The 10,979-nt window shown below is 44.8% G+C and overlaps 1 protein-coding gene across 2 annotated transcripts in view; it reads left to right on the top strand.

Annotated features, from left to right (window-relative positions):
* Positions 1 to 445: 445 nt before the first annotated feature.
* Positions 446 to 10,979, top strand: part of SBNO1 (strawberry notch homolog 1) — a 31,977-nt gene continuing 21,443 nt past the window's right edge. The window contains exons 1-9 of one of the 2 annotated variants that reach the window (XR_004256375.1): positions 446 to 1,279; positions 4,784 to 4,911; positions 6,442 to 6,751; positions 7,271 to 7,371; positions 7,886 to 7,982; positions 8,077 to 8,237; positions 9,630 to 9,763; positions 9,864 to 9,954; positions 10,687 to 10,848. Coding sequence is in view for 1 of the 2 variants with exons in the window: in XM_032229158.1 (XP_032085049.1) it covers positions 4,786 to 4,911; positions 6,442 to 6,751; positions 7,271 to 7,371; positions 7,886 to 7,982; positions 8,077 to 8,237; positions 9,630 to 9,763; positions 9,864 to 9,954; positions 10,687 to 10,848 (1,182 nt within the window). In the remaining variant the exon portion in view is untranslated. The remainder of the gene's footprint in view (positions 1,280 to 4,783; positions 4,912 to 6,441; positions 6,752 to 7,270; positions 7,372 to 7,885; positions 7,983 to 8,076; positions 8,238 to 9,629; positions 9,764 to 9,863; positions 9,955 to 10,686; positions 10,849 to 10,979) is intronic. The other variant, XM_032229158.1, reaches the window with a different exon arrangement.

Raw genomic sequence — 10,979 nt, 5'->3', positions numbered from 1 at the left:
TTAACTAGTTTGTAAATGTTCAGTTCTACATGCTTTACCCATCCATTTTTTTTAATTGCAGCATTTTAATTCCTTTTCTCTGTTCAGCTGTTAAAATGCTGGTTCATGTTTTAGTTTAAGCTTCTTGACTTTCCTTGGCTCATGACGTTTTGTCTGGTTTGTCATGAAATGTAAGAGTGGAATTAATACATTTCAGTTTAGTTCTGTAATGTCAGATTTTTTTAAAAAATTAAAAAGATGGATTGGGGTAAAAAAAAAAACCTGCAGCTTTCCTTCACTGCGCCTGCGCAGTGCTCCCCATTGGCCATGCTGGCAATGACGTCGCGCCACCAGGATCTTCTTTTTTTCCCGTCATGCACCAGCGGCTCTCGCGATCCGAGGGAGACGTGCGTCCGCTTTCCTCCCCTCTTTGCGTGGTGACGTACAGCGCCGCCATCTTGGGCAAGGCGGGGGTCACGTGACTCTCAACCGCCGTCTCCTCGGCCTCCTCTTTGCCCCTCCCAACGGGCAGCAAAGGGAGGAAAAAAAAAAAAAAGACGGGCCTAGATTCACTTTCGAGCCTTGAAGAACCGCGACCGCCGTCGAACTGCTCCACACCGGCGAGGGGAACGAAAGCGACCACGGAATCCGACCTTTTCCGCGATGAGGCGCTGGAGGACATGCGCGCCTCCATCTTTTTTTTTTTTTTTTTTTACTCCTCCTCGCCTTCCTTTTTTTCTCCTCCTCCCCCTCCCTTTCCTTTTCCTCAGGAACCAGCCTCGGTGCGCCGTCACGTGACCCCGGCCGGCGAGACCACCTGACTCCGCCCCTGAGCCGCGCGTGCGCACCGCGGCCCTTCTTGGCCTTGCGCTTCGGAAAAGTGGGGGGGTAGGCGAAGAGAGAGAGAGAGGAAGGAAGCGCGACGGGCGGTCACGTGGGCCTGTTTCGCCCGGCAACAAGGAGGGCAAGCGCGACCCTGGCCTCGCGGCGGTCACGTGGGCCGGCGTCAAACGTCGCGGAGGAGGCCCGATCCTTCCGCGCAGGCGCGCCTCCTCCCTTCGGCTCTTCCCTCCCCCCCCTCCTCTCCGCCTGAGGGAGGGCGCGAGCGGAGGGCGCGCGGGCCAAGATGGCGGCGGCGAGTTAGAAAGCGGCGGACGGCGCGACGGCTGCTGAGGCGACGGCCGCGGGGAGGACGCAGCGGCGGCGGCGAGGGCGGAGGAAGAAGAAGAAGAAGAGGAGGAGGAAAGGCGGGAACGGCGACCGGGAGCCTCCTCGGCGGGGCCCTCCAGACGCGGCCAGAGTGAGTCGTCCTTCCCCCCCCCCCCCTTCCTACTGCCCGGCTTCGCGGGTCCGAGTGGCTGCCGCCTGAGGAGAAAGAGGCGGCCTCGTCCGGGCGCCTCCGCTCCGCTCGCCCTGCGGGGGGCTCCAAAGCAGCCGAGGCGATGAATGGCGAAAGGCTCCAAAGCGGCGTCCGCAGTGACGCGGGGAGGGGGCTTCTTCTCCGCAGAAAGAGGGGCTTTTTCACCCCCTTTCCCGGCCGCTTCCCTGGGTGCCTCCGGGTGCTGCATCCCCAGGAAAGAGAGAGAGAGAGAGAGAGAAAGAGGCAGCCGGGGTGGGAGACCCTCCTGCCCCCCATGAGGCATTCCGGCTATCCACACATATATACACCTATGCAGTTTAATATATTAAATTGTGTATATGTGGGTTGGGTGTGTGTATTTTGACTAGAAAGAGAAAGGAAAGAAAGAAAGAAAGGCAAGCCTCGTTTGGAAGCCTTGGAGAGAGACCCTCCTGGCACCCAATACAAATTCTGTCTATCCATATATATATGCACATAGGCAGTTTAATATTATATATCAAAGCGTGTCTGTTTTGACTAAGAGCAATAGCTATTGCTATTGCTATTTTGACTAAGAGGCAGCCTTACTTGGAAGCTTTTGTGGAGAGCCCCCTGGTCACTAACAGGAACTCTGTCTATCCACACACACACACACACACACACACACACACACGTATATGTGGGTTGGGTGCGTCTGTATTTTGACTGTTTAAAAAAGAGAAAGAGGCAGCCTTGCTTGGAAGCCTTGTTGGGGAGGGGGGAGCCCACATGTCCCCTATTGACATATAATAGAAAAATGCCTCTCTCTCTCTCTCCCTCCCTCCCTCCATCTGTTTATCCACGCATGTATAGTTTAATATTATATTAAATAGTGTGAATATGTGGATGTACATATTCATGCATGTGTGTGCATGTCTTTGTGCCTTGACAGTTTAAGAAATTGAAAGAGGAGGCTTACTTTGTGTATGTGGGTGTGTGTTTGTGTGTGGGTGTGTTTCTGCATTTTTGCATACACATGCTGTATGTGTGTGTGTGTATATATATGTGTGTGTGTGTGTGTGTGTGTTTTATTTGTGCTGATAAACACAAATATAACAAAGGCAACAGTAAAAATATTGGGTTTCTGTCGTGATGGACTCTTGTGACGAGCCGATTGACAGATGATGGAAGCAGTTGGCTTCCTCCCATAGTTGGGGCTTACCAGGGGTTGTAAAAATTATATATATATATGTATGTATGTATGTATGTATGTATGTATGTATGTATGTATATATTTATTTACATTGTGTATGTGGGTATATATATATGCACATGTTTGTATGTTGGTGATTTGAGGTCAGAGGTGGCTGCGGAGTCCAGCATGGGGGTGTAGAGTATTGGATGGCCCCTCTGCAGCTCTGGGAAACTTTGCCTTCTGCCTGGACTTGCAGGGGGTACCTCCTTCACCCAGCCCTTGTTTTCCTGCCTTTTTTGTTCCCAGACTTGCTGGGTGGAAAGATGCCCTTGATGGGTGGGAAGGCTGTAAAGTATGGATGCCCCCCTCCTTTTTTTTTTTTGCTAAACAAGTGGGGGGGGCTGCAGTTTGTTCCTCCTGGCTGGCTCAAGAGAAGCGACTATTGTTTCCAGGTCTCCCTCTCTATTGGTGACCTTTCTCTAGCCCTGCCACTAACAGGACTCATTGAGGTTGATCTATGGGGACAATGTGAGGTCTGAGTGTTCCCTTAGATCCAGCCCTATCCGGAAGTTTATGTTCTACAACACGTGGCAGGGAAGGAGATTTACAAGGTATATTTTCTCTCTTACTGTGCTCCCTTGCACATCAGGGAGTCTTCGAGTCTCTGTGACATTATTCGGGATTATCCTTGATGAGATTTTACATCCTGGCAAGGACAGTTGAGAAGATCTCAGACAAGCAAAGGGCCTGCCTGCCTGATTCCATGCTCATTAAACTCTCTTCTCTAGGCAAAGGCTGGGTTGGTTGTATCGACTGATGCATAATTTTCTATCCCTTTTGGAAAGTGATACATCTGTGTCTCACAAAGCCAACGCTAATTGTTTGGAAACTAATTTAGTTTCAAACCTTGAAGAATATCACTGCAATCTTCAGGAGAATGCCAGGACCTTTTGTTTTGATAACATGCTCAGTTAACAAGCGCTCATTCATAATTCTTGAAGGTCTTGAAGGGTTTGGGTTTTTTTTTTTTTTTTTGGTAGCTCTGGGGAAATTTTACCTTGGCCTCTAGCAACATAGAACTTTGAGTTGCTACGTGTCTTGGTGTTCAGTTTTTCTTTCATACAACCCTTTGGAAGGGAGTGTAAAATCTGCATGCTGTGTCACGCTTGAAAATGAAGTTGGTGGAATCCGGGATTGTCACTGTAGGGCACATGGACGACAAGGAGATAATCAGAGAAGCTTAAGCTGTCAATTGAGGTGGGTATGTTGCTTTCTAGTAGTGCAGTTTATGGTTCCTGTTTTCTTTTTCAACTTACTTCCTGGAAGCTCATGACCAAAGACAGAAGCTTCCTGTCTTCTTGGGTGACTTCAGAGAAATGCGGCTAAACTTAATGAGAGTAATTTTTTTTTAAAAAAACACCGTCTATTCCAGCTGAATATTTAGCTACAATGTGATGTAGTCTGCCTTCTAGTAGCAATCAAGGAAAATTTTCCTAGAAAAAAAGCTAAAGCAGACGTCCCCCTGTGAGGCAGATGGGCAGTTCCTAAATATGCTAAACAAATAAAAATGAAATATTTTTGGAGGGGTGGGGGCTAATGGATGCATGAATGTTAAAGTCTTGGGTATTCTTAGGTTAAGGCAAAGGTCTTCAAACTTGGCAACTTTAAGACTTGTGGACTTCAACTCCCAGAATTCTCCAACCAGCTATGGTGGCTGGAGAATTCTGGGAGTTGAAATCCACAAGTCTTAAAGTTGCCAAGTTTGGGGACCCCCGCGTTAAGGGGTTACCTTGTTATCTGTGTCCAGCACTGTCAGGCAAGGTCTGCTGTTGTGCTCTAAAGATTAATGGGACATTTCATCATATTTGTATTTTGGATCCATGGTTTATTTACAAAGAAGATTGCTCTTGACTGGGCTGGGGAAACTGGAAGCACTTTGGCATTTAGTGAAACTATTGCTCTTTAGAAAATGACTTGGAGAAGGGATTTAACAAAATAACAGAACCAGAAGGAACCTTGGAGGTCTTCTAGTCCATCTCATGTTCCAGCAGGAAACTCTTTAACATTTCAGACAAATGGTTGTCCTAATCTGATTTTCATTCTTATGCAATGATAACTTTCTGTCACATGTTTTAGGTGCTGCTGAACTAAGTTGGGGGAGCTTTTAAGGGATGGCAACTGAGAGGCAGTATGATGCCATTTTAGAAGTGAAACGATAAAAGAAATAATGGTTTAGTAGAAGCAGCTGTCCTGGTGGAAAAAAGCTTATCTCTCATTTGCTCTTGTTTCAGAAATGGTGGAACCAGGACAAGATCTTTTGCTTACAGCTTTAAGTGAAAGTGGAATTAGCCCAAATGACTTGTTTGATATCGATTCTCCAGATATGGGTCTCACAACTCCATCTCCAGCCATTCAGCAGGTTGGAAAGCTTTTCTACAATTTTGTATTTGTCATGGTCTAAGTAGCATTTGAGTTACTTTTTTTTGGGGGGGGATGAAATAACCCATTGCTGATACAGTTTATTACTAGGCAGAGAAAAGCTGGTTATACTTTATTTTATCAACCTTAACATAGCAAAATAACATCATTCTAAACTTTGTTACTTTATTATCTGTAAATGGAAAGCCTTCTTTCTCAGATTTCCTGGGACTTGTAAAATTGGTACTGACCACCTGTGTGTCTGCCATATATCCTGCTTGACATTTATGGGAATAAGGAATTAAGGCTAGATTTATAATGTTCAGCTTTGGGAAATACACTTTTTATGACTATATTCTGCTGGCCATTTAAAACATTGCATTGACTTTATGTGACATTAATCTCCTTACCAGGTTTCTCTAACAATGTAACGTTGCAGCTCCTTTTGTCAGTCGCCTCGAATGTGCTATTTGCCACACAATTTTCTCTGAGAAAGTTTTCATTAACCAAAGGTAGATTGACTTCCGTGTAAGGAATACTAGAACCATGACTTGAGTTCAGACAATACAAGAAGCCACACCAAATATTCTTGGCCAGCCCCTCCTTTGAGCTATGAATTGGGGATTATGGCCACAACACACCCCACTTACTGGTTGTGTTTATCAAACTTGCTTAACCAGAGACAAAGATGTAGCAATTCACAGAGGGCTTGATATCAACTTGGGTTGTGTTTATTTTGTTGTTCAGGGAGTTGTGCCTCACATCCAATTTGTTTGCTTACTTTAACGTTGCAGTTTGTGGTTTGAATATACAAACTGGGTTAAGTCATTAGCTTAGGTGAAGGATTCTCTAGCAGTGCAAATATCTACTATTTGGTCTGTTTACAAGAGCATTTCACAGTGATAAGCTCCAATTCAGATGATCTGCATCGTTCGCTTAAATTACCATTCAGATTTTGTACAGCTTTAAAAATAAGTAGGGTTGTGCTAGTGTTGCATTATACATGCACAGTATTTTCTGCTAAATACACCTGAGGTAAAGAAAGTATGTTGTGTTAAATAAATACCAATAGCACCAATCTAACACTACAGTTAATTCTCTTGGGATCAGTATGTCTTAATTAAAAAAAAATCTTTCACAATATTTTGAATCAGAGGATACTTAGGGTAGGTTTCCAAACCATTGCACTGAATCTGTAGAATCAAACCTGCTATGAGACATCATTTCACCTGAAGTCAGGTCAGCCTCATCCTGCTGGCATTTACAATACCTGCCCAAGCTTGCCTGTTTTAGAAAGACCGATGGAAAGGTATTCCTCAGCATAATTGATGCGTCTCTGATGTTGCTGTAGGTTTTATTTTACGTTATGGTTCTTTTACTACTTTAATCCTGTTTGCTGTACTGGGCTGCCTGCCGCTTAGAATCACTTACAATCGAAGCAACTTTCACGCCTAAATTAGGAAGAAAAATGCCGGGCAGTTATCTGTGGTTCTCCTGCAACCACAAGAACGAGTCTCTCCCGTTCCTTTAGCAACCACCTTCCACCACAACCTTCGTCCTGAATCAAATCAACCAGCTGCCCACGCTGGGGACGACCCTCGTCATGTCGAAAACAACCCCCGTGACCAGTACCAGACAGACCATCACCGTAGCCAAAATCATACAGACCAGCACCACCACGCGGCCCTCGGTGACGCTGCCCGTGGCGCGCAACACCCTGACTACTCCCGTGCCCAAGGACCAGATCCAGCTGAAAGACCTCCTCAAGAACAACAGTCTTAACGAACTGATGAAACTGAAGCCTCCGCCCAACATCGCTCCCCCGGTGGCCACCGCGGCGAGTAAGTAGCGGAGTCGTCTGAATGGACGTTGACGGGCGGGCTTTGGGGTAGGGAACGGTGTGTCTCTTCAACTGTTCTGACCCAGCTCTCCCAAACAGGACAAAGCCTCATGTTCATTTAGGTAGAGAGAAAAAGAAAACTAAAATGGGTGGATGTTAAAAAACATATTGAGGGTCCCAAATGTTGCCTTTTTTACAGAAATAATACTTGTGTCCCCAAACGTGGTAAACGCCACTATGCTTGGTAAGATCACTTCCGTTGTTGGAACAGGCTATAGAGTTTCCTTTCTCTCACCCCCCAAACCTGGGAAATTTGGTGTAATCTCCATCCAACTTTGGTGCCTTTAGCCTTTGCATCTTCCTGGTAGCTGTGAATTTAAGAGTGGCTTGAAGCTCATCTGCACGGTGGTGTTTTGGTGAATAAAAAGTTTGCCTCTCGTTTACACGGACTTCGAGAACGCTTTATTACATCATAGACATTTTCCTTAATGTTTAATCCTTTGGGATGTTTTCCTTTCAGCCGATATGAGTAACGGTGCTGTTAAAAAGGAGACTTCAACTAAAGAGGTCACCAGGATCTGGGTAAACGATCTAAAAATGAGAAGCTTCTCTCCTACCATGGTAAGTACAACCCCGAATTTATATTTATGTGGCTTTATTTGGTTTTTGTTCATCTCACGTAATGTTCCTGTTACAATGGAACCCTGTCCCTTAAACTCTGAAATCCTAGAGCTTGACGTGTTGTATAGACTGATTTCTTTTTCATACTTGGTTTCGTGTATTTGATCATGATATTGCAAGCTTTTTTGGAGAAATTTTGTAGACGTGCTATTTACCAATGAGGACCCTGTTCAGCCTTTTTAAAATAGAATATACGGACACATTTCAGGCACACATTTCTTTGCTTCAAAGCAACGGAGTATAGGCATAAGTGGGTTATGCAAGACAGACAGACACACACACACATACATACACTAAAGTATTTCAAAATCTCTTCTGGTGGAAAATAACTGGACTTAGAAGGAGAACACCTTAAAAGTAGCATTCTGAAACTCAGCGAGAAGACGATCATGAGGTTAGACCTCTGTGTGTGTGTGTCTGTCTGTCTGTCAACACACTCTGATCTTTTCTGCAGAAAGTGCCCGTCACAAAAGAGGAAGAAGAACCGGAGGAAGAGGACGAAGAAGAAATGGGCCACGCGGAGACCTACGCCGAATATATGCCCATAAAATGTACGTCTCCTCCGGCTTTTTAATCAACATTCAATATCCGAGTGTCCAAGGTGGAGAAACGCCGTCTTACACAACCCTGCCTTTTGTCCCGCAGTAAAAACCGGCTTGCGCCATCCTGATCCGGTGGTGGAAACCAGTTCCCTCTCCAGCGTGACCCCTCCTGAAGTATGGTACAAATCCTCCATTCCGGAAGAAAGCATCGACAGTGGTTGGCTTTCAGCCTTGCAGCTCGAAGCAATTACTTACGCAGCACAGGTACTGGCTTCGTCAGAGGCTAGCTACAAATTCGTGCCCTTCCCAAAGCCCACCAAAAACAGACCGAAGACAAGTTCTTGCCACAGATATTGTAAAGGGTTTTTGTGGGTGGCTCAGGTTAGAATGCAGGACCGCAGGCTACTTCTGCTGCCTGCCGGCTGCCTGCAATTTGGCAGGTCAAATCTCACCAGGCTCAAGGTTGACTCAGCCTTCCGTCCTTCCGAGGTCGGTAAAATGAGGACCCAGATTGTTGGGGGCAAATATGCTGACTCTGTAAAATTGCTTAGAGAGGGCTGGAAAAGCACTGTGAAGCAGTATATAAGTCTAAGTGCTAAGTGGGAAGGAAGGAAGGGCCATGGTGGTGCAGTGATTAGAGTGCAGTTCTGGAGGCTACTTCAGCTGATTGTTGGCTCCCTGCAATTTGGCAGGTCAAATCTCACCAGGCTCAAGGTTGACTCAGCCTTCCGTCCTTCCGAGGTCGGTAAAATGAGGACCCAGATTGTTGGGGGCAAATATGCTGACTCTGTAAAATTGCTTAGAGAGGGCTGGAAAAGCACTGTGAAGCAGTATATAAGTCTTAAGTGCTATTGCTATTTCTGAAAAAGCAGACTTTCTCCCATTAACAGATACCATGCTTTATTGGAAAATAGCCTAGATCAGGGCTTCTCAACCTGTGATCTGCAGACACCTGGGGGGCCGAAATGTCACAGGGTTCCGCAAAGATTTGAAGAAATTTTACGATTTAAATCTTGAGTGAAGTCTTGGGGGGTCTGTGGCCACAAAAGGGGCTCCGTGTTGAAAAAAAGATTGGGAACCCCCTGACCTAGATAATCAAGCTATAAACACTCTTCCCATTCTCACGAAGCAACCTGTTTCCAAAATGTAACCTGTAGCTTATATATTCTTGAATTCCTCCTAGTTTACTAAATTGACTAATATAATATACTAATATAAGAGGCACTTTTTTTGTCTCCCAAAAGGGGGTGAAAATCCCCGTGTGCCTTATAGTCCGAATATTCTGAAGCACCGGTCATTTTTTGGGCTCTGCACACCCTGTTTTTGGGCCTTTCTTGGGTCCATTTTCCGGCCTGTTTTCAGGCCTTTTTTCAGCCCCAAAAATTGGCCAAAAAAAGCCTCAAAGCTGGTCAAAATGCCTCGGAAAAGGGCCAAAAAAAGGCCCGCAAAAAGGGCTAAAAATGGGGCACTTGGAGGCCAAACTCCTTTTCCCCCCTCATATGCGTCATATAGTCAGATGAGTCTTATAATCCGAAAAAATACCGTATTTCCCTCATACGTGCACCATGGCATTAAATGCCTTCTTTATATACCTTCACTGCTCTTATCCGTGTATTCTAGGCCACACGCTAAATAAATTCTGTCACTTCCCCGTAGCAACACGAGACATTCCTACCAAACGGAGACCGAGCTGGCTTTTTGATAGGCGACGGTGCCGGCGTAGGGAAAGGAAGGACCATCGCCGGCATCATTTATGAAAACTACCTCTTGGGTAGAAAAAGGGCGGTCTGGTAAGTCTCCCACTCGGGCATTGGGGTCGGTAGGGGGCTGTTCTCCTTGTCACTGGCTTTGTCTTCATGGTGGGCCTGTGTCGCCTTTGTCCTCTTCCAGGTTTAGCGTTTCAAACGACCTGAAATACGATGCCGAAAGGGACTTGAGAGATATTGGCGCCAAAAACATTTTGGTCCATTCATTAAACAAGGTGTGGAAATATTTTACTATTGTACAGTTGAAGCAAAAACAAAACACACACACACACACACACGTGCATTAGGTACGCTTGTGTGAGATGCATGCCTGATGAATGCTTTGTTTTGGAATTTAAATCAGAAACCTACCATAGATAGTTTTGTTACTTTGTGGGTTGCTGAGTTGGGAAGTAGGGTAACAATCGCTCGTTCACAAATTATTTTTCGGGTTAATTGTTGCAGTAGGCAAGTTTTATGTTTTGAAGGTCATAATGGGGAGGGGGTTTCAAATCCTCAGTTATTGAAACACTGGGGAATTTAATTATGCAGAATAGTATTATATTTTCTGCATTCTCCCGTAAAAATGTGCAAAAATTAAATTAGAAACCACTTGCTAGAATTTGTGTATTTATAGCATCTCATTGGACAATTTAGCTGCCAGGATAATTGTTCCTGGAAAACATATTTAATATGTGACATATAAGATAGTCTTTCTCAGTTTAATGAAACTTGTATACAGTGACAGAGTAAAGGGTGTTCTAAACAAAAAATACCAAAGCAGAAACTTCTGTGGGAATCTAACAGCTTTCTGGTTTATTTGAGTGCCAAGCACAATAAAATCAAATGTTTTTTTTTTCTTTTTAAGACACAGTTTTTAATGCTATTTGGCGTTGAGTTAGGGAAGATAATGCGTGCACATTTGAAATGGAACAGATCATCTTTCATATCTCTTGTTTCTGCTTTAGTTCAAATACGGGAAAATTTCTTCCAAGCACAATGGAAGCGTGAAGAAGGGGGTTATCTTTGCGACTTATTCTTCACTTATCGGGGAAAGTCAGTCTGGTGGAAAATATAAAACCAGGCTGAAGCAGCTTCTTCATTGGTGCGGAGATGACTTTGACGGAGTGGTATCCTTTTCCGGTTGCTAGATTGGGGCAATATCCCTCTTATTAAATTAGCATCTTTTGATTGGTGTCTGATACTCTTTTATAAGTTGCATTTTTCAATTCCAAGGCTATCAAAAATTTGGAAAGCAGAT

This window comes from Thamnophis elegans, chromosome 13 (genome assembly GCF_009769535.1).
Source record: "Thamnophis elegans isolate rThaEle1 chromosome 13, rThaEle1.pri, whole genome shotgun sequence".
NCBI lineage: Eukaryota > Metazoa > Chordata > Lepidosauria > Squamata > Colubridae > Thamnophis > Thamnophis elegans.
Note: the sequence above shows the minus strand (reverse complement) of the source record. Positions and strands in the feature narration are given on the sequence as shown.